Source organism: Medicago truncatula, chromosome 8 (genome assembly GCF_003473485.1).
Source record: "Medicago truncatula cultivar Jemalong A17 chromosome 8, MtrunA17r5.0-ANR, whole genome shotgun sequence".
Taxonomy (NCBI): domain Eukaryota; kingdom Viridiplantae; phylum Streptophyta; class Magnoliopsida; order Fabales; family Fabaceae; genus Medicago; species Medicago truncatula.
In genome coordinates this window covers 32,485,829-32,512,980 of record NC_053049.1, presented here as the reverse complement: position 1 = coordinate 32,512,980, position 27,152 = coordinate 32,485,829, and the positions used below count along the sequence as shown (strand labels likewise).

The window sequence follows — 27,152 nt, the reverse complement described above, 5'->3', positions numbered from 1 at the left end:
TCGCCCCATACCCTTTCCTTTTGAGATCTAGATTCCCTATAAAACCATCATATAAAGATGAACTTATAGATTTCAAGCTCCACAATACACATTAAAAATAAAATTGAAATATGCAAGTTTTGCGAATAGTTCGATTGAATTCAGATGACACGGATACACGCCTTTAACAAGAACGAATAAGGAAATCTACTACTGGAGCTCTCTTACTATACAATGTTGCTATGAGAGAGACAGATTTACTACATTTCCTCCTAAACAATCCATACATGAAAACTATAGGTCACAAAGAATATACAGCATTGTACGTCTTCATTTGAGAATGACAAGACAAAAACTAAATGGCATGTCTAACAAAAGAATGACAAGACAAAAACTAAATGGCATGTCTAACAAAAAATGTATAGCATCTATCTATTTGGGTTCCACTTCAGATGAAAATGTGTACCCTCCACTGTAATCAAAAGCATCACTCTCAATACCATCATCCTTCTTTGTAAAAAGAGTATCAATGTAAGGATGTCTTGCTGCAGCACCTTTAGAAACTTCAAAATTAGCGGCAGATGAAGAAGCTGAAGTAGAATTTGTAATCATCCCATCGTTATGTAATATGGTTTCTAAGGCTTTCACAACTTCACTCATTGTTGGTCGGTCTGAAGCCAATCCCTCAACGCATTGCATTGCCAACTCTAAGAACCTTCCAAATCCTATCAGGTTGGCTGTGTTTCTCACCACTGGATCCATTAGTTCCCTTAAACCATAATACTCTTCATCTTTGTTGTTCATTAAGGTTCGAACTTCGCGAACGACGTACTTACCCTTTTCAATTGGCTGTTTGGATGTTATCAGTTCAAGCATAACTACCCCGAAACTGTATACGTCACTCTTTTCGGTTAGTTGTTGAGTCATGAAATATTCAGGATCTAGATAGCCCTGCAGATGTTGAGCATTTTAGTTATAAAGTTGTTTTTTCCAAAAGGAAAAGTAGAAAGCAAATTAAAGACACAATTGTGGAGATTTCGCAGCTAATAGTTCCACATAAGATATTAGCAAGTAACATTTTTCTAGTGTTTTGAAATATGCCAATGAAATCAACTAACAGTATCAGCTTCAGAAAAAGACAACAATCTATTTATTTATTGATTGAAGAGCACTATGTATAAGAGGATTCTCTCTTGTCACCGAATCACACAATTGCTGCATTAACGCCATCTTGATCATCTGATCAAATAAAAATCAAGCAATCTATGCTCTGACTTTGACCATGAGTTCAGAATTCAAATTCGGAGTGTGGGCTGTCCAATCTTTGATTTGACAGTCCAGATAGGTAACTACATGATAACGTGAACGCAGAGAATCAAAATTCATAGATCAGAATTTAAGTTTGTAGCAAAGTCGAACAATTAAAATCAAAATATAATTTGGTTATTGTTATTCTATTGTTAGTATTTGTTACTCACCAATGTCCCTTTGACCTGAGTTGAGACATGGCCTTTCTCACTGTCTGATACAAGCTTAGACAGACCAAAATCTGCAACCTTTGCATTCAAATTGTCATCCAGCAAGATATTGGTTGACTTCACATCTCTATGTATTATGGGAGGGTTGGCCAGTTCATGTAAGTATGCAAGTCCTCTTGCTGAGCTAAGAGCAATACGAAGTCTCCTCTTCCAATCAAGTTGTATACCAGATTTTCCTGCAACTCACATTCATTGATGGAAAGGATTCTATTAGGTTCTTAAGCAGTATTGTGGATCTTTTTTTCTTTTGTTCTATAATATAAACAAAACGTAATTTTATTTCAACTGTATTAAACATTTATACTGTCACAAGAGTTGTCAAATTTTAGTTCTTGAAATAACAAAACTGAAAAAGTAAGCTGCAAAGAAACATGTGTACAATACACTTAAGTCTTTTAATAATTTTCTGTATGAAATGAATTTTACCAAACAGTGTAGTCAACAAAAGTTCATCTGTGAATTTTATTTATTTTTTTCTTCAGAGAATAAGCTTAACTTTCAGCTTGAGTGTTCCTTCACTATGAACTTACCTGACAAACTCTCCCTTAGTGTTCCATTGGGGATAAATTCATAAACTAACATCTGTTCTCCTTTTTCAAAGCAGAATCCAACAAGGCTAACAAGATTCTTGTGATGAACTCTTGAAAGCAGCTCAATTTCATTCTTGAACTCTAGGCCTCCTTGCATTGATCCTTCCTGAGCTCTTTTGATTGCAACTATTTTTCTATCAGGGAACACCCCTCTGTACACCTAGAGCCAATAGTAGACAGTTACAAAACTCATGGTTAGCAAATTGAGATTCAAATAGTGAATCATAAGATATTATTTTTTTTGAATCTGGAATTGAATCTTATTATGAATCGTTAGAATACAAGTGACACAACAAAATTATTAGTTGATATATCATATATGAATCTCAAAATAATTCAAGATTCAAGTTATATATCAAATGATAAAAGAAAAATGGCCTGTAAAAAAAAGTGATTGGTTATACAAAATTGACAAAAAAGGTAGTGTTTACACTAAGTTTAGATAGTGATTCTTTTGAAAGAATCAAGATTCGTCATAGTAAATCAGAATTATAGTTGAGATTATTCATGTCCAAATAGATAGACACTAGATATTCGTATCGACTGGATTGGATTCAATTTGGTATCAATTTGAGATACTTCTCCATGTATCCATGAACCGGAAGATACTGATAACCATGACAAAAAGATCTTCCTGAACTAGATGTTAACACAAATGAAATACCTTGCCATAGCCACCAAAGCCCAGTTCATTTCTTCCTGAGAAATTGTTGGTGCACTTTTTTAGTTCATCATAAGAGAACCATCTTGCTCCCTTCAATTGTGGTGCACCTCCACTATCCTTTCCACTTGATGCCCAGGATGCTGGAAGAAAAATGTGTCGTATAAACAAAGTTGATAAAAGTTAACAAGAAAATCAAAGTGCGAATGTTGTTTCATTACCAAATGGTCTACTTATTCCAATGGCTCTCTCTGCACGCTTCTTTTGCCGGATTGCATATACCATTAACCCTACGAGGCACAAAATCAAAGTTGTGCTTCCAGCTGTTATCCCAATAATAGTACCTATGCTAAGAGAAGCTCCTTTGTAGGAATCTGAAATAATTTAAATTTACATTTTGTTATATATATAAATATCACTTTACCAGCTGCATAGAAGTTGCAATTGTAATTGTATTAGTATTAATACACACACATAATTAGTTACAATTTACACCTTGTGTGTTCAGTTATTATACAACAACAGCGATCAATAAATCACAATATAGCATTAGGCATACATCAATGTTGTGTATCGACTGTTAAGTACATCTTTCATAAAGCTAAATATATAACATCAAAGCACATCAATAATGTTTGTATTGTATTTTTAAGTTACCTGGAAAAGCATAAGGAGATGCAATGAAGTAGTAGGGTCCAAATTCATGTGGAGGCTTGTATGTTTGATTACTCAATGAAAATCCAAATCTTTGAACTTCTGACCTATTAAAATATTGTCCTGTTGGTGGAAAGAGTGCTAGTTGCATTTGAAGATAATCATCACCATTGAAAAAAGGGTTTTGTAAAGAAACTGAACCAGGTGTTAAACCCAATTTCTCCCATAAGCTCTTTTCAAGTGAATGGAAAATAGTTATATTAGACAATTCTCTAAACAAAGGTCCTCTAACGTACAACATTCCTTGATATGGATAGGCACATGCACAACTTTGTGGACTGAGCTTTTGATCCAGGGGACATGATAATATTCCTCCACAATTAGCCAAGCTAATGGAATAGGGCTGTTTAAGCTGTTGCCGAAGGTTGCAGTAATTTGCATTTGAGAGACCAGTACTGCACACTGGATTTCCAATGAGACTGAAAGGCATGAATAGATAGAAATCACTACATCAGTAAAAGAGAAGTAAAAAATAATGGAAGTCAAATGGAGCCAAAGTATGCCTGATTAGAACGCAAAAAAGGTCTCACATCAATGTATTTTTGTAATGTTCCCCGATTATGACTGTTGAAATCCTATTCTCTTGTAAATCCACAAGCTTCAACCGGGGATAAATGCTGTCATCCATGTTTAGTGTTTTGTTCAGTGCATTGCTTCTTAGTTTCCTGAATTTAAAAGATGAAAATTATGGTTACTGCTTCCAATGTTTGTAGTTTATACTTATCTTTTACATTGAAGTTTGTGACTTACACTTGCTGTATTTGAGGACTGCTGAATAGTTTTTGTTAGCTTTTGTAATGGCAGCAGAAGCAATAAGCTCAAAAACAGAAAACAGAAATTAGAGAAGAAAAAAAAATGGAAGAGAAAGGGACAATAACAATGTTTACTATGCTGCAAATTTGATACATACCATCCATACATCCTTCTTACATACTTATAGCCAAATACTAAGTAATGACTCAGCCTATGCTTAGCTGATGTCATATATATGACATAAACCTACTTAACTTGTGCAGATAATCTTACTTGTGCAGCATAGTTTTACTAACAAAACAAGTTAAAATAATTACACACATAAGCAATAAAGTAACATAAACAATAAAGTATTCAGAAAAGTTTTATAGGTCAATTAGTCAACACTCCTCCTTAAAACTTTTTTGAAATACTCCTAGCTTGCTTCTTAGCTCCATGAACTTGGCACTAGGAAGTGCTTTTGTTAAAATGTCTGCCAATTGTTCTTCAGAACTGCAGTGCTGCAGTTTTACATCTCCATTTTGTTCAGCTTCTCTTATAGCATGAAATTTGACATTGATATGCTTTGTTCTTCCATGTTGAATTGGATTTTTGGCAATTGCTATAGCTGATTTGTTGTCACACCATAGCACAATTGGTTCCTCTTGTACATGATTCAGATCACTCAATACCTTTTTGATCCAAATAGCTTGATTTGATGCAGCTGCAGCAGCAATATACTCAGCTTCAGCTGAGGATTGAGCAACCACATCTTGTTTTTTGGAATTCCATGAAAATACACCACTACCAAGTGAAAAAACATAACCACTTGTGCTTTTAGAATCATCAATAGATCCAGCCCAATCACTATCAACAAAGCCTTCAATCTTACCATCACCTTTGTTGTACCAAATACCAAAATCAGTAGTACCTCTTATGTACCTCAACACTCTTTTGCCCACACCTAAGTGTGTTACACTTGGTGAATGCATGAACCTAGAAAGCAAACTAGCAGAGAACATCAAATCTGGTCTAGTTGCAGTCAAGTAAAGAAGACAACCAATCAAACTCCTATATTGAGTAACATCTGCCTTAGCATCTCCATCAGATTTTGAGAGTTTTTCATTTACAGCAAGAGGTGTTGAAACAGATTTACAACTCTCCAATTTGAATTTTTTCAGCACATCATTAGCATATTTCTTTTGTGAAAGAAATATTCCATCATCAAGCTGATGCAATTCCATTCCCAAAAAATACTTCATCAATCCCAGGTCCGTCATTTCAAAGACCTCCAACATGCTCTTCTTAAACTTGTTAATCTCATCAATGTCATTACCGGTAATCAACAAGTCATCAACATAAAGAGAAACTATAATCCTCTTCCCATTGCCACATTCTTTAACATAAAGTGTAGGCTCATTTTGACTCCTCCTGAAATCATTTTGCAGAAAATGTGAGTCAATTCTACTGTACCAGGCTCTAGGCGCCTGTTTCAGCCCATACAAGGCTTTATGAAGCCTATACACACTGTCTTCATAACCTGCAACAATAAAACCAGCAGGTTGTTCAACATAAATTTCCTCCTCCAGGATTCCATTTAAGAATGCCGATTTGACATCCAAATGAAAGATCTTCCATCCACATTGTGCTGATAGAGCAACAATCAACCGAATTGTTTCATGCCTAGCAACCGGTGCAAATGTATCACCATAATCAATTCCAGCCATTTGAGAATATCCTTTCACAACAAGCCTTGCTTTGTGTTTGTGAATGGAGCCATCAGGATTTAACTTGGTTCTGTAAACCCATTTAACTCCTATCACATTTTTATCTTTAGGTCTTTGAGTGAGTTCCCATGTACCATTTTTATTAATGGCCAGCAGCTCCTCCTTCATTGCATCTTTCCATTCTGTTATCAATGAAGCTTCTTCAAAACTAGAAGGTTCATTCTCAACAAAATTGCAATTTTCATAAACTTCAGACAGAGATTTGCTCTTTAGAATTGGGGAATCAGATTCAGCTATCTGATTTTCATCTTCATTTGTTGTGTGCTCTTGTTTGTCATGAGCACTTTCAGCAGATTTTGTACTTCTTTGAACCTCATCATTTTCCCAATCCCAATATGCATTTTCATCAACATCAATGTCTCTGCTGATCACAATTTGTTTTGTCTTCAAGTTGTACACTCTATAACCTTTGGAGCTTGCTGCATAACCCAAAAAAATCCCCATTTCAGCTTTATCATCCAATTTGGATCTTTTTGCTGCTACAACATGAACATAACATATTGATCCAAAGACCTTCAAATGTTTGGCTGAAGGCTTCACACCTATCCATGCCTCAATTGGTGTTTTCCCTTGAACAGCCCTTGTTGGCAGCCTATTCAAGAGATACACTGCTGTATAAACAGCTTCAGCCCAAAAGCTTTTTGGTAATTGCTTTTCAGCAATCAAACATCTTGCCATCTCCATAACTGTTCTGTTTTTCCTCTCAGAAACTCCATTTTGCTGAGGTGTGTAGCTCACTGTCAGCTGATGTACAATGCCCATATCTTCACAAAACAAATTAAATTCATTGGAAGTATACTCCTTTCCGTTGTCAGATCTCAAAGCTTTGATTTTGCAGCCACTTTGAGATTCCACCATAGCTCTAAACTTTTTGAAGACATTAAAAGTTTGAGCTTTACTTGTCAGAAAATACACCCATGTCATCCTAGTCAGATCATCAATAAACAATAGAAAGTACTTGTTGTGGCTAAGAGAGGGCACACTCATAGGACCACACAAGTCGGTATGAACAAGCTCCAATTTTTCCTTTGCTCGTGTAACATTTGTTGACTGAAAGGACTTTCTATGCATTTTTCCAAGTTGACAAGCATCACATAAATCATTAATACAATTAATTTCTGGCATGTCTCTCACCATATCATGAGATTGCAGATATTTTAATGCATTAAAATTAAAATGACCATATCTTTTGTGCCATAGTGCAGAATCATCATGTTTGGAAACAAGTGCTGTTTGATTCACTTGATTCAAACTTAATGGAAAACTATTTCCACACATTTCAACCTTCACAACTTCAGAATCAGTTGAATCCATTATGACACAAACATTATTTTTAAAGGAAATTGAATATCCTTTCTTCAATAACTGAGCAACACTTAGCAAATTTTGACTCAGATCTGGAATCAACAAAACATCATGGATATATTTTGGACCTTTGCTAGTGTGAACAGAAACAATACCTTTTCCTTTGGCCTGCACATATTTTCCATTTCCAATCTTCACTTTGGTTTGTACAGCTTTGTCCAAAGAGGTGAAGAGACTTGGTTCATTTGCCATGTGGATTGTGCACCCACTATCAACATACCATACATCTTTAGAAGAAGAGCTACTTGTATGAGTGGCCATAAACAAGTGATCTTCATGGGCTTGTTCATCAGTGAAGTTAACCTGATGTGCATGTTGTGGTTGAGATTGGTTTTGTTTTAATCGACAAAACTTCTCTCTATGACCCCATCGATTACAGTGATTGCATTTAATTTGGGGCTTTCCCTTATAAAAGCAATCTTTTGTCAAGTGATTTGTTCTTTTACAAGTTAGACAAGGAGGGAACTTGTCCTTTGCTGCAGATTCACTTGAACTACCATCATCTTTGTTCTTTCCTTTTTGATCACCACCATGTTTGTAGTTCTTTTTCTTCTGTCCAACTCCAAACTGCTTGTGTTTGGCCTGAAAAGCACCATCAGAAACATCATCCATTCTCATAGAGAATCTTTGTTCATGAGCTGTCAATTTGCTGACCATCTCAGAAACAGTTAGTTTCTTGAGATCACATGACTCTTCAATAGCAGCAACTTTGGCTTCAAATTTGTCGGGTAAGCTGATCAGCATCTTTTCCACTACTTTGCTGTCATCTACAACCTCACCATGAAGTCTCATTTGATTCACCAAGTGAGATAGTTTTGAGGTGTATTCTTTGACAGATTCATGTTCCTTCATTTTCAGCATTTCAAACTCCCTTTTAAGAGTCAATAACTTTATGGATCTTACCCTTTCATCACCAGCATACCTTTCGTCCAGCTCATCCCATATTTGCTTGGCTGTTTCGAGATGCATGATTCCCGTAAACACATCATCTGCCAAGGCTGAATGCAGAACTGAAACCGCTTTCTCCTTCTTCAATTTTTCCTCCTCATGGTGTTTCATTTGAGCTACTGTGGGATTAGCTTGCAGTGGTGGAACCTGCTTGTCTTCATCTACATAATCCCATAAGCCAAAAGACTTCAAACATGATTTCATTTTGACAACCCATATGTGATAACTTTCCCCAGAAAATTGAGGAACAGTAATTACAGCATTACTACCAGAAGCCATTTGATTTCTAACAAGTTTTCTGGGTGTGTGTTTTTCTTTTTCTCACAGCCTCTAAGAACACTGCTCTGATACCACTGTTAGCTTTTGTAATGGCAGCAGAAGCAATAAGCTCAAAAACAGAAAACAGAAATTAGAGAAGAAAAAAAAATGGAAGAGAAAGGGACAATAACAATGTTTACTATGCTGCAAATTTGATACATACCATCCATACATCCTTCTTACATACTTATAGCCAAATACTAAGTAATGACTCAGCCTATGCTTAGCTGATGTCATATATATGACATAAACCTACTTAACTTGTGCAGATAATCTTACTTGTGCAGCATAGTTTTACTAACAAAACAAGTTAAAATAATTACACACATAAGCAATAAAGTAACATAAACAATAAAGTATTCAGAAAAGTTTTATAGGTCAATTAGTCAACAGTTTTGATGGAAGAGGACCTTCAAGTGCTCCAAACTCCATAACACTAAGCATAGATCATGGAGAAAAAAGGATTCCTTGTTAGATTTGATAACTTGACAAGGGAGAAACTTTTTTGTTCTTCTTGTAAATTACTTACAGAGTGGTGAGTGATGATAAAGTTGAAAACCAAATTGGAGCTTTTGATGGATCAAAGGAATTGTTACTAAGATCCCTACATAACACTATCTATTGATTAGCATTATATCAATGATAACATCATATCATATCATATTAAAGGAACAATTGTGTTATTTGCACAACAAAAATTGGACAACTTTTGCGACAACAATATAAGTGGTTAACACAGTTCACTAAGCATTAGGTTCAATGATTAATGGATATAACATGTGTTAAAACTTATTAACCATTTACATAACTTCATTAACCAAAAATATGGACTTAATTAACCTCAATTTTGAGGTGTTCAAATCTACATGTAGTTGAACATCTAAAATTATAGTTAACCCCTTCCTAATTCATGGTTAATGAAGCAATCGTGGTGGTTAATGAGTTTGACACATGATACATCTATTAACTATCTACTAAATGTAATTAACCACCAATTGAAATGTGCTAACCACTCAAATGTTGTCGTGAATATTGTCGAAATTTGGTCATATGAAAATCATTTCTCTTATAGGAAAGAAAGTAGAAATGCCAACTCATGCCAATTACTTACACATAATTGAGGTTATCCATTGATGTTAAGTCTGGCAAAGGACCTGACAAACTGTTGTGTGCTAAATTCCTGGAATGAAGTAACACTGTATAATTATCCATTGATGTTATTATAAAATCCTTTTATATATCCGCGTCTCAAATCTAAGTACTCACAATTCGGTGATGTTGCTAAGGTTACTGAGATTTGAAGGGACCTCTCCTGTCAAGAAATTTCTGTCGAACCGACTGTCATAAATTTGAAACAATTAACAAAAAGGTAATCAAAGAAGAATATTCAGTATAGTGAAAATAAATGGAAGAAGGAATTAAATGAATGTAAAGAACATTTGAAACATAAGGAAAGAATTGACTTACAGAACCTCAACTGTTTGAACTAGTCCTATTGTAGAAGGTATACTTCCACTTAAATCATTTCCATCAAATAATCTGTCAGTAAGAACATCACAAAAATTGAGAGTTGGGACCATAAGCTTATAAAAACCTAAAATGGCCCTATTTGGTTAAACAGATTAACTAAGTGCATATAGCATAAGCGTTTATCTTATAAGTTCTTATGTATAAGTTAAATTGCTTTCATATATGCTATAAGCTGTTTTCATAAGCTATACTGAAGAGCGTATTAAAGTAAGCTGACTCACAAGTGCTTGTGCTAGTCGAAAAAATAAAACAAGTTAATCCAAACATCACAAATGTCAACTTACATGTGTATGAGTACCATGTGAGAGCTGAAAAGTTTCGGAGGAATGGTACCAGAAAGCTTGTTTTTATTGAAATGGCTGCATAAAATAGTAATTGAAAAACTGTTGATTTAATACTCGTTATAACATTAGAAACTACTAATAGAGGAAAAGAGGAAAGGGAGCATTGTTCTCTCAAATAGGCCTATTTCAACTAATAAAAATAAGATAATACAAATCTAATATTTCCCAAACAAGTCTAACATTTTCAGAAATTTTGAAATGTCAGGACATTGTTTAAAATGAAATGCAATCTTCCTTGCTTGTCTTCCATGTTTTTTTATCACAATTGTTTATTACACATGTCTTTTATCCCTTTCTTGACAATTTAATTCGAACACAAATTTTAGAAAATGATAAACTGCAATGTTTTTAGACAATAAGGAGCCATAAAAAGTACTCACAAAAGTCAACAAAGAAACACCAAAAAAAGCAACAAACTTACAAGTGCTTAGCCTTTAAAAGGAGGTCTAAGCCAGGGGTAATGGAGGTTGAAACTGGGAGTGGTCCTGTAAGCTGATTGTCTGCCAAGTCCAACCAATAAAGTTTGGAGAGTTTCCCCAATGAAGGAGGTATTTTTCCAGTGAAGTTGTTTGAATTTAAAGCCCTAAATAATTCAATAAGACGTGTATAGTATTAAATTACTAATCACTTATTTGTTATGCAAGTAAAAATGAACGAATGTTTAAAAAACCGAATTGGAGATCGAATCAGTGAAACCGCCGGATCATTGTTCAATCAGTTCAACCGGTTCAATCCCGATTCAACCATCCTACAATATAACAGGATCAAACCAATCGGCGAATTGGCCAACTTATTGAACCGGCTAGTTCATCCAATTTTTAAAACATCGGTAACAATGCTTCTTCTAAAAAAATTCATACAAGAAAGATAGCTCTGAAAGATCCCCCAATCTATCTGGAATATTGCCACTGAAGCTGCAACCAGCCAAAATCCTGAAACAGTGAAGTTTAAATCCGTATGAAAATTACTAAAAGTTTCACTTGAAATGGATTGGGAAATTAACAGGTATTGTGAACCTAACTTACAGAATATTTAGCTTGCTTAAGTCTCCCAATTGTGGAGAGATAGGACCCATTAAACCTTTATTAAAGGACAAGTCCCTGCAGTTAAATGAATTGACACAAGTTAATATGCAAATACATTGTATGGAAGTTTTTTATTCCTTCTTTTTTATGACTAAAGATAAGTTAGTATTATGGAAACAATTTTCTTTAAAAGTATTGTAATTGTGATTATGGCTTGTTAAATTCTTATACAATAAACAATCAATTTAGTCTATAAAGTATCACTCTCTTTCCAATTTAGTCGTTTTTTCAGTATAGAGTAAAATAGCACATGGCGTGAAAAAGCCGCTCCAAACCAGAATACAACTTTAAGGAATAACAAAACACGCTACCATTAATCCAAAACAAATTGCACATGAGCGGCTAAACTATATTGGAAACCACTACATGGCTCCCCCTCTATTTAAAACAAAATCTGCTAAGCCAATGCATCCCCCCTGCTACTAAAAACCAGAAAAACGAAAAAGACTCCTACATTCTGCAGCAAACAATTCCAAAGAAACACCTTCTAGATACTGTCAAAAGCAACAAACCACGAAGCCAACACAAGTTCCAAAGCAACAGCCATCAAATGTTCATCGAAAGGCAAACTTTAAACAGTTATTCCATCCCATCCTGCTAAATAATCAAGACCAAGATAGTTGTTTGATGAGATCTACAACTTCTCACACATTGATATTTTTCCGTTAAAAATTTTATGGTTATGTTGCAACCAAATACACCTAGCCTCGTTAGCCAAATTAAATGTGACCCCTCCCGACCCTTCTTTCCTTGCAAACCAAATTGACCAATAACAAATTATCTACTATCTCATAACTCCAATTATCTGGTTTCCAATTCAGAGAATTGAGAATTAGCTCCCAATCTTGAGTTTTCGCGCAATTTACAAATAAATGACTTGCTGATTCTATGCCTTCAAAGCAAAATACACAGCTTTGTTGATGAATATCCCGAATGACTACTCTTCTCCGTAATTTGCCCCGGGTTGGGAGCCTTTCTTGCAATAATTTCCATCCAAAGCAATTTTTGACGACATGGAGGTAACCCATAGTTGCCTAACTGCAGAAATAAATTCTGCATCTGCTGCTGCAGAATTCTGCAGGCTGTGCAACAATTCACAACAGCTCCTGACCAAAAATTCCGTGCATTTGTCCAGCAGCCAGTCCTTAAAGTATATGGAATTTGTCGTTTTAGTTCCTAAAGTATATGAAGTTTCTTACTTTAGTCCATGCTATTATGATGTTAGAGACTAACATATGACGAATTTTCATATATTTCTACATCGACGAATTTCATATACTTAAGAAACTACTTATCATTTTTATATACTTGGATCTAAATTGGACAGAAAATAATAATACTTTAGATACTACATTGATGATTTATTTAATGATTATATCAGTCATATGGTGAAACCTTAATGCTAGCCTTTGGTTTCATTTTAATAATACACATAAAACAATACTTACAAGGATCTTAATTCTGTGAGTCCACCAATATCTCCACTTAATTCACCCTTCAGGCCCATGGTTGACAATCTCCTATATTTTTTATGTAAATGACAAAGTAGAATTTTTTAAATTAGTAGGTTGGAAAAGTGTGAGTAAAAGGGTGATAAAATTAATATACCAAAGTTAACAAGGAATAATAATGTTCAATTTATATATATTACAATGAAGTAACCCTTGATTTATTGCAGATTACTCCTTCCCAAGGTGCTCCACAAGGGTCATCTGATTTGTCCCAGCTGGGTGGTGTATCTTGCCATGCATCTTTTAGAGACATAAGTACGGTAACTGCAACAGTATATAAACATTATAAAAAATGCATTAACCGGTAGTAACTTACGTCATATTTGGATAAACAACTTAATGAAGTGCTTATCATACAAGTTTTTATGTGCAATAAGTTATTTCTATAACAAAGAATAGAATAAAGTCAATCTGTTTTCTATAAACTATAAGTTGTTTTCATAAGTTACTTTGAACATTCTCACTAGTGTTTAGGCCAGTAGATAAGTTCAATAGACAAATCCAAACATGTCCTTGCTATGATATTGTGTTTTGGCATGAAACTAACATTCTCACTTATTTATTTATGTACAATTATTGTATTACATAACAAAATCAACATTTAACAAAACTATTTTACTACTTTAGTACTCTTGATGAGCACACACATGGACTAATGGAAATAAAGTAGATGGAATAAGCCATTTACAACATAACCGACACTTTTGATCAATAAAAAGGATGTTATGAAACATTACCATCTTGAGGATCAGTAATTGAAAAGATGAGATGAATTTGAGCCCATAAGAATAACAAAAAGAGAAACACACTTTGTATTTTCATGTTAGAAATAGTTCTCAATCAACTTCTTGACAATTTGCTGATTATATGGCACTCAGACAAAAATACTTGCCTCAAGCAAAGAAAGGATATTATGCATTGCATGTAACATGTAACATGCTAGCTACCAACTAGCAAGAAACAAAGTCAAGTGTAGAAAGTCTAGGATGAAGAGGAAGTAGTGAAGGACAAAAATGCAATGAGGTTTCATAAAGACAAAACAAAGGAAGACACTTGTGGTTCCTGCTCAATTTTTGTTGATTATTTTTCCTGTCTTAATTAGAAGCTAATCCAATTCAATACTGTTGCATATGCCACGTATCAATATATTCACAATCATAGACTCATAGTCTTCTTCTGACTTTCAAACTCTTTAACTTAGCCACAAACGAATTGCTATGTTACCCTTTCTTCACTTCATAGCTTGCAAGTCGCTTTTAACTGTCTTGTCATCATTAATTAATTTTGCTTGCTTAGTGACCAATAGAAAAGAAATCTTGCAACTTGTTCATCGTTCCTTTCCATTGATGTTGCTAAGTCATGTGTAAATTATACCCAATAATAAATGATAGGGTAGCATTTATATACCTATTGCATGCACATTTAATAGAGAAATGATAGGTGTACATGGGATCCATGCATGTGTAAAATTTTTTAAGTTTTTTTTTTTTAAAGAAGCTAACCTCTCTTCTCTCCTTTTCAAACCCCAACCGTCATTCCTTTCTTTTTCTTGTCTAATGAAGATGAGTGATTTATGGTCAATTTTGACCCAAAATCACTCATCCGAATTGTTTTTCCTTCTTTTCTAATTGAATATGTGATTTCCACATATTTTTCTTTCGTTTGTTTTTGTGATTTCGTCGTCTCTGCACGACTCTGTTTGTTGGCATAAGTACCTTGACTTTTTATGTGTGTTTATTCATTTATATTGTATCGATGCACTCTATCAATTCAAATGAATATTGTTATATTTTTGCCAAAAAAGGGATTCTCTCCATTTCCTTTAGTTTTTAGTTAAATAAATGTTGTATGTACACATTTTTAAAATCGAAAACATTAATTGAATATTTATACATCAAAACTTTGATAATGGAACAAATGGAGGGGATAAAAAAGGGACCTTGACTCCTTCCAGATGGCTTAAATTAAGGCGCTAATCTTGTTTGTATCTCATCTTCCAATGCAAGTAGTGAAGCCTCAAATGAATTTAATGCATCTTTGGACCTCAATTTAACTTAAGGATTAAATATATTCATATTTAAACAATAACTTATAATTCAAATTGCATAATTATAGCCCATATTCATGTTGTGCGTGCGTGCATGAAAAAATTGAATAGGGAAGATAGGTCTGAAAATAAATTCATTCATTACACAGAAACCAAATTTTAGAAGTAACGATAAAACATTGATGTTGCATGAATTGTTTCAGCATGTTTTTTTTTTCTTTTCTTCTTACTTTTTTTTAATTGAAATCTTTTTGTTGCTTTTATGGTTGAAGAGAATTCGGCTTTGACATTTAAGAGTTAATAGCAAGGAAACATTTTGAGTAATGATAGTGACTTCATTGTATTGTTTATTGAGTAATGCCATATCTCGCAAAAGCTTTCTTCTCCCAAAGATTCACAAATCAGAATTTAACTTATCAAATCTCATCCTTGGCCGGAAATCAAGGCATGTTACTGGCTGTAATTTATGAATGGCTTTCAAATACTTGGCTGAACGTGTGTCGTGATTTTATCAGGATTTTTCTCTCGCGATGTAAACCATTTTCCTTGCCATTTTTCTATTTCTTTTCCTCCAAATTTTATGGTATTTTTATAATTTTGTTTAATAAAACAAGAGAGCCTACCAAGTTTGATATATTCCTTGTTCACTAGATCCTCAACTAGGAGCCTGGAAGTATAGTTCCGGACAAAAACACTAATTTTTCTGTCTTGTGTGGTTTTGTTAGAAACCTAAGATGGAAAAAGAAGCTCACATAACTTGTAAGACTTAGTTAGACGTTGTCCGGTTCCCTTTGCGTTGTAGCTATTTTTGTTTTTTTAAAGCCATTGTTATTTTGTTACTCCTTTGGTTATGACTTGCACATACATAACATTAGTATGTCAGACAGATTTTAAGGTGAATCATCCTGCAGACAGCATATGCTGGAGTCAAAAGTCAATACGTCGGTCTGAAATGGTAACATCAAGATTGAATGGTGTAAATTTCAAGATTGATAATTCACATTAAAAAGAAAATTTAAATACGCAAGTTTTGTGAACCGTCCTATCATATTCAGACTGCCTGGATCGCATGCCTATAACCAGAATGAATGAATTACTATACACTGGAGCTGTGAGATAAACAAACTTGCTACATTTCCTCCTAAACAATACATACAAGAAAACTATTGGCCACAGAAAGAATAGTCGCCATTATATTTTGTATACAGCAACAAAATGATGAAAAGAGACTAGTAAATGTTTTAATATATGAGAATGAAAAAAAAAAAAAAATGACATGTCTAACAAAAATTTATATCATCTATTTGGGTTCCACTTTTGTTGAAAGTGTGTACCCTCCACTGTAATCAAAAGCATCACTCTCAATAACATTATCCTTCTTAGTAAAAGTATTATCAATATAAGGATGTCTCATTGCAGCACCCTTAGAAGCATTAAAGTCAGTGGCAGATGATGAAGCTGAAGTGGAATTTGTATTAATTCCATCATTTTGTAATATGGTTTCTAACGCTTTCACAACTTCACTCATTGTTGGTCGGTCTGAAGCCAATTCCTCAACACATTGCATTGCCAACTCTAAGAACCTTCCAAATCCTATCAGGTTGGCTGTGTTTCTCACCACTGGATCCATTAGTTCCCTTAAACCATAATACTCTTCATCGTTGTCGTTCATTAAGGTTCGAACTTCGCGAACGACGTACTTACCCTTTTCGATTGGCTGTTTGGATGTTATCAGTTCAAGCATAACTACCCCGAAACTGTATACGTCACTCTTTTCGGTTAGTTGTTGAGTCATGTAATATTCAGGATCTAGATAGCCCTGTAGAATGTAGATGTTAAGCATTTTAGTTATAAAGTTGTTTTTTCCAAAAGGAAAAGTACAAAGCAAATGAAAGAAACCATTATGGAGATTTTGCACATAATTCCACATGTGATACATGAAGTATCATTTTTCTTGTAGTGTGAAATATGTTAATGAAAATCACTATGAAGCATAGAAAAAGACAACAATTTATTTATTTATTGAGGTGAGCTATATATAAGAAGATTCTCTCTTGTCATAGAATCACACATTTGATGCCGTAATGCCATCAATATCATCGGATAAAAATAAGACAACCTACGTTCTGACTTTGATTAATGGAGTTCATGATAAAAGTCGGAACGCCGACCATCAAAGCTTGATTCAAAGGTCTAGATCGCTAACTATGTGATCACATAATGCAAAGAATTCAAATCCATCGATTAGAATTTAAAGTTTGTAGCGAAGTCGAAAAAATAAATTTCAAATAAATTTTTTGAATAGTGTTATTCTATTTAACTAGTTATTTGATTGTATTAGTTATTCGGCTTTAAACAAAAATAAGATAGAACGTCTCATCAACATAAAATATGGTGTAATGTTACTCACCATTGTCCCCTTAACTTGAGTTGAAACATGACCTTTCTCACTGTCTGATACAAGCTTAGAGAGGCCAAAATCTGCAACCTTTGCTGTCAAACTTTCGTCCAGCAAGATATTGGTTGACTTCACATCTCTATGTATTATGGGAGGGTTGGCCAGTTCATGTAAGTATGCAAGTCCTCTAGCTGAGCCAAGAGCAATACGGAGTCTCCTTTTCCAATCAAGTTGATATCCAGATTTCCCTGCAACTCGCATTGATTGATGCAGAAGATTTTGTTAATTTCTTAGCAGTATTGTGGAACTTCTTCTCTTGTTCTATAATAGGAAAATGATTTTGTAGACAACTTTCGCAACAACTTTTTAAGTGGTTAATGAAACTAAGTTGATGGTTAGTGAGTTTTGACACCTGATGTATCTATTAATAATCTACTCAACCTTTATAATCATCTACATTAACCACTTAGATTGTTGTCGCAAAAGTTGTTAAAATAACACAATTGAAAAAATAAGCTGCAAACAAACATGTGTACAGTACAACTAAATCTAATAATTTTTCTCTATGCAATGATTCTCTACTAAATAGTTCAATCACCAAAAGTTCATTTTTGAATTTAAAATTGGTTTTCCTTCAGAGAATAAGCTTAGCTTTCAGCTTGACTGTTCCGTCACTATGTACTGACCTGACAAACCCTCTCTAAGTGTTCCATTCGAGATAAATTCATAAACCAACATCTGTTCTCCTTGTTCAAAGCAGAATCCAACAAGGCCAACAAGATTCTTGTGGTGAACTCTTGAAAGCAATTCAATTTCATTCTTGAACTCTAGGCCTCCTTGCATCGATCCTTGCTGAGCTCTTTTGATTGCAACTATTTTTCCATCAGGGAACACCCCTTTGTACACCTAGAGAGAATTATGAAACTCATGGTTATCAAATCGATATTACAAACAGTGAATCGTAAGATCCATTGCCAATAAAAAAGCCAATGACATAACAAAATTATAAGCTGATATATATTATATTAACCTTAAAATAATTAAAGATTCAAGTCATATATCAAATGACAAAAGAAAAATGGTTGGCTACCCTAAATTTAGGTAGTGATTCATTTGATTGAGCCAAGCTTCATCATAGTGAGTCAGGATTCAAGAGAGATTCATGTCCAAATAGATATACACTTGAGATTTGTATCGATTGAATTCAATTAAGTATTGAATTGAGATACGACTCACATGTATCATAAGATACTGATAACCATGATGAAAACATCTTCCTGAACTAGAGGCATGTTAACACAGAAAATACCTTGCCATAGCCACCGAAACCTAGTTCATTGCTTCCAGAGAAATTGTTGGTGCACTTTTTGAGTTCATCATAGGAAAACCATCTCGCTCCTTTCAATTGTGGTGCACCTCCACTGTCCTTTCCACTTGGTGCCCAGGATGCTGGGAAAAATAGATGTTTGTGACAACAAGAAAATCAAAATAAGAACTTCATTTTGGAATAAAAATGAGAACTTTAATTACCAAATGGTCTACTTATTCCAATGGCTCTCTCTGCGCGCTTCTTTTGCAGGATAGCATATACAGCTAACCCTATGAGGCAAAGGACCACAAATGTGCTCACAGCTGCTATCCCAATAATAACACCTCTGCTAAGAGAAGATCCTCCGTGGGAATCTGAAACACATAATATGAAAATATCACTGTTACCAGTTGCATAGAAGTTGCAATGATAATTGTACTAGTATTGAGAACCCGTGCATTTTTTACTAGACATTGATGCATAGAAGTTAAATATCAATGTTGTATATCAACTGTTAAGTACTTTTATAAAGCTAAATATAACATCAATAAAGTTTGCATAGTATTTTTATCTTACCTGGAAAAGCATAAGGAAATGCAATGAAGTAATAGGGTCCAAATTCGTGTGGAGGCTTATATGTTTGATTACTCAATGAAAATCCAATTCTTTGAACTTCTGTCCTGTTAAAATATTGTCCTGTTGGTGGAAAGAGTGCTAGTTGCATTTGAAGATAATCGTCACCGTTGAAAAAAGGGTTTTGTAAAGAAACTGAGCCAGGTGTTAAACCTAACTTCACCCATAAACTCATTTCAAGCGAATGGAAAATAGTTATATTCGACAATTCTCTGAACAAAGGTCCTCTGAAGTAGAACATTCCTTGATATGGATAGGCACATTCACAGCTTTGTGGACTGAGTTTTTTATCAGGGGGGCATGATATTCCTCCACAATTTGCCAAGCTAGTTGAATAGGGTTGTTTAGGCTGTTGCTGAAGGTTGCAGTAATTTGTATTTGAGAGACCAGTGCTGCACACTGGATTTCCTATGAGACTGAAAAGCATGAATAGGTAGAAATCATTACATCAGATAAAATGATAAACTTTGCGTTAGATAATAAAAAAATAGATAAAACTATCAAAGGTTTCATACTTGATTTGAAAAACTCAACTACTTTTTCAAAAGTTTTTTATATCTAATTTTTATATGTAAAAGATAAACTTCTTTTTTAATTAATCTATTTTTACTTTACTGGTTGGCTTGACTTCTTCTTTTATGGAGAAAAATAATAAGAAATGAGTCAGGTCAAACGGAACCGGAATATATCAGATTAGAAAACAATAAATGTCTCACATCAATGTATTTTTGTATTCTGAACTGAGTGTTACTGTTGAAATCTGGTTGTCTTGTAAATCCACAAGCTGCAATTGGGGACAAATGCTGTCACCCATGTCTAGTGTATTGTTCAATGCATTGTGTCTTAGTTTCCTGAGAAGAATGAAAGTTATGGTAAATCATTCAATTTTTTGTAGTATACTCTAACCTCAAGCTCTACTTATGTTCAACAAAGAAGTTTACGACTTACACTTGCTGTATTTGAGGACTGCTGAAGAGTTTTGATGGGAGAGGACCTTCAAGAGATCCAAACTCCATAATACTAAGCATAGTATAGGTTTGGAGGGAAAAAAATCCTTGTTAGATTTCATAACTTGATAAGGGGAAAAAATGTTCCTCTAATTAATAGACTTACAGAGTGGTGAGTGATGGTAGAGTTGTGAACCAAATTGGAGCTTCTGATGGATCAAAATAATTGTTGCTAAGATCCCTACATAACATTATCAATTGATTGCCATTATGTGATTGATAGCATCGTATTAAAGGAGATATTCTGTTATTTGAACAACAAGAATTGGACAACTTTTGCGACAACGATCGAAGTGGTAAATGCAGTTCAATAGGTGGTTACCTCTCGTGTAATTGAACGCCTAAAAATTACAGTTAATTATGTCCAAATTCATGGTTAATGAATTTTGACACCTGGTATATCCACTAATCATCTATTGAACGTAACTAATCACCTATTTAAAATGTGTTAACCACATAAAAAGTTGTCGCAAAAATTGTCTAAACTTAGTTGTACAAATATCATTTCTATTAAAGGAAAGAAAGTAGAAACTCCAATGTATTCCAATTACTTACACATAATTGAGGGAAGTCATTTTAGTTAAGTCTGGCAAAGAACCTGACAAATTGTTGTGTGCTAAATTCCTGGAAGAAAACAGTATTGCATAAATATCCATTGATGTTATTATGAAATTCTTTTATATGTGTATATATCAAATCTAAGTACTCACAATTCGTTGATGTTACCAAGCTTGTTGAGATTTGAAGGGACCTCCCCTGTCAAGAAATTTCTGTCGAGCCGACTGTCATAAATTCAAAGAAAAATAAAGAAAAAGGTAATCAAAGAACAACATTAGTATCATGGACATAAATGGAAGAAGGAATTAAGTGAATGAAAAAACATTGAAAATATTAAGGAAGGAATTACTTACAGAACCTCAACTGTCTGAACGAGTCCTATTGTAGAAGGTATACTTCCGCTTAAATCATTCCTATCAAATAATCTGTCAAGAAGAAAGCAACAGTTTTCAAAACACCACAAAAATTGAGAGTTGAGACTATAAGCTTATACAAGCCTATAAGTAAATGCCAAAATGTCAACTTACATGTGTATGAGTACCATATCAGAGCTGAAAAGTTGTGGAGGAATGGAACCAGAAAGCTGATTCTTATTGAAATGGCTGCATCAAATAGCAACAAAAAAATTAGTAAAAAAAATAGCGATAAAAATGTACTGATATGGATTATAATACTCAATATAGCATTAGCAACCAATAATACTAATAGAGGAAAAGATGAAAGGGAGGACTATTCTCTACACTACGACGTGTTTACTTTTCATTTTTTCTGTTTTCATTTTTCATTTCAACTAATAAACATAAGAGAATCTAGATTCAATATTTCCATTGTCATTTTCTTCTGTAATATTTGAAAACAAATTTTGAAAATGTCATGACGTTGTTTTCATTGTTTCTAGAAATGTTTTTCCCTGTCCTAGCTTGTCATCCATCTGTCACAATTATTTATTAGGCGGATCTTCCATCTCTATGTTCACAATTTAAATAAACAAAAATTTTAGAAAATGAAAACTGATATGTTTTTTAGAAAATAAAGAAACCCTAAAAAGTACTCACAAAAATCGACAAAGAAACACTAAAAAATGCAAGAAACTTACAAGTGCTTAGCCTTTAAAAGGAGGTCTAAGCCAGGGGTTGTGGAGGTTGAAACTGGGAGAGGTCCAGTAAGCTGATTGTCTGCCAAGTCCAACCAATAAAGTTTGGAGAGTTTTCCCAATGAAGGAGGTATTTTTCCAGTGAAGTTGTTTGAGTTTAAAGCCCTGGATAATTCATGTGTATAATATTAAATTGCTACTCAGTTACTTGTTATGCAAGTAAAATGAATGTTTTAAACCAATAGGCAAAACCTCAAGATCATGGTTCAATCGGTTGAACCGGTTCGATCTTGATTCAACCACCCTACAATATAACAGGATTAGACCAATCTACGAATTGGCTAGTTCCTGGTCAGTTCAGTCCAATTTTTAAAACATCAGTAAAAATGACTGAATGTTTTAAAAGCTGAATTGGAGATCGAATCAGTGAAACTGCCGGATCATGGTTCAATCCCGATTCAACCATCCTACAATATAACAGGATCAAACCAATTGGCGAATTGGCCAACTTATTGAACCGGCTAGTTCGTCCATTTTTTAAAACATCCGTAAAAATGCTTCTGCTAAGATAATTTCTTACAAGAAAGATAGCTCTGAAAGGTCCCCCAATTTATCTGGAATATTACCACTGAAGCTGCAACCAGCCAAAATCCTGAAACAATGAAGTTTAAAGGCTTATGCAAATTACTAAAAGTTTCACTTGAAATGACAATGGGAAATTAACTGGTTTTGTGAATCTCACTTACAGAATATTTAGCTTGCTTAAGTCTCCCAATTCTGGAGAGATAGGACCCATTAAATCTTTGTTAAAGGACAAGTCCCTGCAGTTACATGAATTTGACACAAGTTAACATGCAAATACATACTATGGAAGATTTTTGTTCCTATTATTTTATGACTAAAGATAAGTCAACATTCCATAAAAAGAAAAAAAAAAAAACTAAGTCAATATTTTGGAGACTCTTTTCTTTAGAAATATTGTAAATGTGGCTTGTTAAATGGTTGTACAATAAACAAACAAGATAGTCCTTAATGTACCACTCTCTTTCTAATTTAATCTTTGAAGTATATAAAAATAATAAGTAGTTGATTAAATATATGTAATTGGTCATTTTAGTCTTCAATATATATGAAATATGTCACTTTAGTCCTCCTATTATGATGTTAGGGATTAACATGACATATTTTCATATACTTTAAAGACTAAAATGATGAATTTTATTTACTTTAGTGATTACTTATTATTTGTATATGCTTTAGAAATAAATTGATAGTTTATTCTATAATATTTACTAACATGGTGCAACCATAATGCTAGTCTTTGGTTTCATTTAAATAAGAACCAGAAAACAATACTTACAAGGATCTTAATTCTGTGAGTCCACCAATATCTCCACTTAATTTACCCTTCAGGCCCATGGTTGATAGTCCCCTATATTTTTCATGCACATGACAAAATATTTTTCTTAAATTAGTAGTTGGAAAAGTGAATAAAAAGATGATGAAATTAATATACCAAAGTTCAAAAGGATCAATAATGTTGAATTGAATATTTATTACAATGAAGTAACCCTAGATTTGTTGCAGGTCACTCCTTCCCATGGTGCTCCACAAGGGTCATCTGATTTATCCCAGCTAGGTGGTGTATTTTCCCATATATCTTTTAGAGATCTAAGGGCAGCAACTGCAACAGTGTATAATCATCACAACAAATGTATTAGACAATAGAAAATTAGATCATGTTTGGATAAACAACTTAATGAAGCGCTTATTCTTGATGAGCACACACATGGACTAATGGAAATAAAGTAGATGGAATAAGCCATTTACAACATAACCGACACTTTTGATCAATAAAAAGGATGTTATGAAACATTACCATCTTGAGGATCAGTAATAGAAAAGATGAGATGAATTTGAGCCCATAAGAATAACAAAAAGAGAAACACACTTTGTATTTCCATGTTAGAAATAGTTCTCAATCAACTTCTTGACAATTTGCTGATTATATGGCACTCAGGCAAAAATACTTGTCTCAAGCAAAGAAAGGATATTATGCATTGCATGTAACATGATAACTAGCAAGAAGCAAAGTGAAGTGTAGAAAGTTTAGGATGAAGAGGAAGTAATGAAGGAAAAAAATAGAATGAAGTCTGATAAAGAGAAATACAAAGAAAAAGCTTGACTTGGTTGTTTCCTACTCCATATTTATTGATTTTTCTTATCTTAGAAGCTAATCCAATTCAATATAATGTCGCATGCCACTTACTATATATAACACAATCATAACCTTTTTCTGACTTTTTCAAACACTAACTTAGTCACAAACGAATTGCTATGTTGTCCTTTTATTCACTTCTCAGCAAGTTGCTCTTAAGTGTTCTGTCATCATTAATTTTACTTTGTTAGTGACCAATAGAAAAATATCTTGTCTTGCAACTTAGGCAAGGCATCATTTCATTGATGTTATTATTATCACAAGCCATTGACAGCAGTTGGGTAGGTGTGACATGGTCCCACCTTACTAAATCCGCATGTTATCTATTTCCATGAGTTGTGGACAAAGTTTATACACATACTTTCTGTTCTTGCTGGTGCCTAATACTAATAGTAATAACATTAGTTACGGACACTAAAAGAAAACATTGTTAATTGGATGGAATAATTTTTAAAAGGTTGTATATACATGCATTTTTCAAAAAAAATATTACTACATATAAGACACTTTAGCATTTTGCATAATTTTATAATACTATATATAATAAGAAGAAGAACAAACAAAATTGTTCAGATCAAATACAATCATTTAATGTTATAAGTTTGAGAAGTCTATAGCTGTGTTACTGGAAAACAAATTTTGAACAACGGATATAAAAATACATTATTTATAACTATTGACGTGACTATATGCGAGAGAAATAACTAATTAAAAAATAAAATAGTATTTATACAGTATAAATATACGTTGTTGGATAATAAAAAGTAAAATATGGGTATAAAAGTAAAATAAGCAACTAGTATCTTAAATGTTTTTACTTTTTCTTGTAGTTAGGAGAGAAAAAACTCCAAATATTTTCATGACTAGAACAAAACGGTAAAAATGATATATTTCTAGGAACCAAAGAAAAACATATTTACAAGGGGCAAAGAATAAAAAGAAGGAAAATACCCTACCTAGTAGACTTTTAACCATTACATACACAAACATGTCATCACTAACTAGGTAGGGCATTTCTTGCGTGGATACATACATCAAATCATTTTCTCCTTTGCTCTTATAAAATTTTATCTCGTGGATACTTATTTTCTTTTGGTTCCTTTTTTTGTGAATTTTTTGATAGGTCATTGATAACAAATATTAGGATATTATAGTCAATGATGGAGTCAATCATAAAGGCTTGATAGACCATCTGAGAGTCTGGTAAAGTTAGACAACCAAAAACGCTATCATCGTCAGAGAAGTTTAACTAAGGGATGTTAGACAATTTTCAATGGACAAGCTTAGCTTCGTAAGCTATAGTATTTGATAGGTACTCTTATTAGGGAGAAAACAATGAAGGAGAATGAGAGTTTTAATAAGAAGCAACCCTTCCTAAAAAAAAAAAAAATCTTTCTCTGCGGCTCTCACACTATTTTAATGTTAAAATCTGATAATAAAAAATTATTGATATATTCCTTTCGATTTTGTTTAAAGAGAAAAATGGATCAATAAAAATGTTATTGATTTGATCTATATTATGAACTAAATAAATCAACTTTTGTTGACCTATTTATCTTTTATAAAAAATATAAGAGGGACTCTTAGAGAGTTAATTAGAGTTATTAGTGAAATATATTTAGTAGAAATGTTTGAGTTACTATATTCGAGGGGTAGTGTTTATTAAATACTGTCACTAAAAAATTATAAATGATTAATGTATACATGTATAATCCATTGAAGTACACAAAAATAAGATTCTCCAATTAGAAGCTCGACTCCAATGAGAGAAGCATGACATGTTAAACAATGGTTGCACATAAGTACCTCCATTTATGAGAATAGTGGAAGATGCTTACTGAGTTTGAGTAGCTCAATTGACCACCAATTCTTTCTGTGGGGTCTAAATAACAGGTTAAATGTTTTTAATCCTCTAAAAAATTTCTTTTATTTTTGGTCTCTTTAAATATTGAAATTTTTGTTTTAGTCTTTATTTTTTTTTTACAGAAGTTCGTGTTTCATGTTTCGAACAAATTTTGTGTATGCCAAATAATTAATAAAACCTTAAAATATCACTAGTTTAATAATTAAATATTCAATCTTAAGTTTAACAATTTAATATCTAATTTCAAGTTATAGATAAATTAATAGAGAATAAAAATTAAATAGTTAAATTATCACACTAATGACATTTTATGATTTATCAATTATATATCGTAAAAAAAAGTTATTTGAATCATAAACTTTGACTAAAAAACAAGTAGAGACTAAAACGAAAATTTGAATATTCAGAAGAACCAAAAAGCAAAGAAAAATATAGAGGGGCTACTAAAAACATATTTAATTTTAAAATAATTATTGTTGTTTTTTTTAAGCAAGAAATGAGTGTTGAAATATAATGATTTTTTTTTTGTGTTGAAATATAATGATAAATGGTTATTGGTAGGACTCATAAAGAACTTTTTTAGATGTGCTATATTGAAGAGATCGAGTATATTAAATACAATTATTAAAAAAATTATAATAAATAATGTGTATATGTGAAACGGAAACCCATTTAAGTATCAAGTGTGTATCTTTATTATTTGATTTTGACTATTAGCTAGCAAATGACTGAAAAATTAATGCAATAGACAAGCCCCTACTACACACCCTAGCCGTCCACCAACATCTCTCTTCTCTCATTCTCAAACTCTAGCCGTCACCCATTTATTCTTCTTCTTCTTCTTCTTGTCAGAGGGGTGATTTAGGGTCATTTTTGTTCTTGTCAGAGGGGTGATTTAGGGTCATTTTTGACCCAAAAATCAC

The 27,152-nt window shown here is 33.3% G+C and overlaps 2 protein-coding genes across 2 annotated transcripts; both read right to left on the bottom strand.

Moving 5' to 3' along the window:
• Window positions 1–117: 117 nt before the first annotated feature.
• LOC25501537 (leucine-rich repeat receptor protein kinase HPCA1) lies at window positions 118–14,197 on the bottom strand. The gene is made up of 20 exons (XM_013590789.3): window positions 13,840–14,197; window positions 13,243–13,366; window positions 13,040–13,111; window positions 11,532–11,606; window positions 11,367–11,438; window positions 10,928–11,089; window positions 10,447–10,521; window positions 10,100–10,171; window positions 9,899–9,970; window positions 9,744–9,812; window positions 9,162–9,236; window positions 9,030–9,068; window positions 4,233–4,265; window positions 4,013–4,147; window positions 3,426–3,901; window positions 2,990–3,142; window positions 2,772–2,911; window positions 2,048–2,267; window positions 1,458–1,693; window positions 118–930 (listed from the first exon to the last, which is right to left on the bottom strand). The coding sequence occupies exons 1-20, from the start codon at window positions 13,922–13,924 to the stop codon at window positions 412–414; spliced, it is 2,904 nt and encodes a 967-aa protein (XP_013446243.2). The 5' UTR covers window positions 13,925–14,197; the 3' UTR covers window positions 118–411.
• A 2,028-nt stretch (window positions 14,198–16,225) lies between these two features.
• Window positions 16,226–24,411, bottom strand: LOC25501536 (leucine-rich repeat receptor protein kinase HPCA1). Its single transcript, XM_013590788.3, has 19 exons — window positions 24,027–24,411; window positions 23,708–23,831; window positions 23,508–23,579; window positions 22,894–22,968; window positions 22,728–22,799; window positions 22,151–22,312; window positions 21,582–21,656; window positions 21,408–21,479; window positions 21,207–21,278; window positions 21,052–21,120; window positions 20,603–20,677; window positions 20,438–20,509; window positions 20,206–20,340; window positions 19,433–19,905; window positions 19,078–19,230; window positions 18,857–18,996; window positions 18,234–18,453; window positions 17,560–17,795; window positions 16,226–16,968 (listed from the first exon to the last, which is right to left on the bottom strand). The coding sequence occupies exons 1-19, from the start codon at window positions 24,109–24,111 to the stop codon at window positions 16,450–16,452; spliced, it is 2,901 nt and encodes a 966-aa protein (XP_013446242.1). The 5' UTR covers window positions 24,112–24,411; the 3' UTR covers window positions 16,226–16,449.
• Between the last annotated feature and the right edge of the window lie 2,741 nt (window positions 24,412–27,152).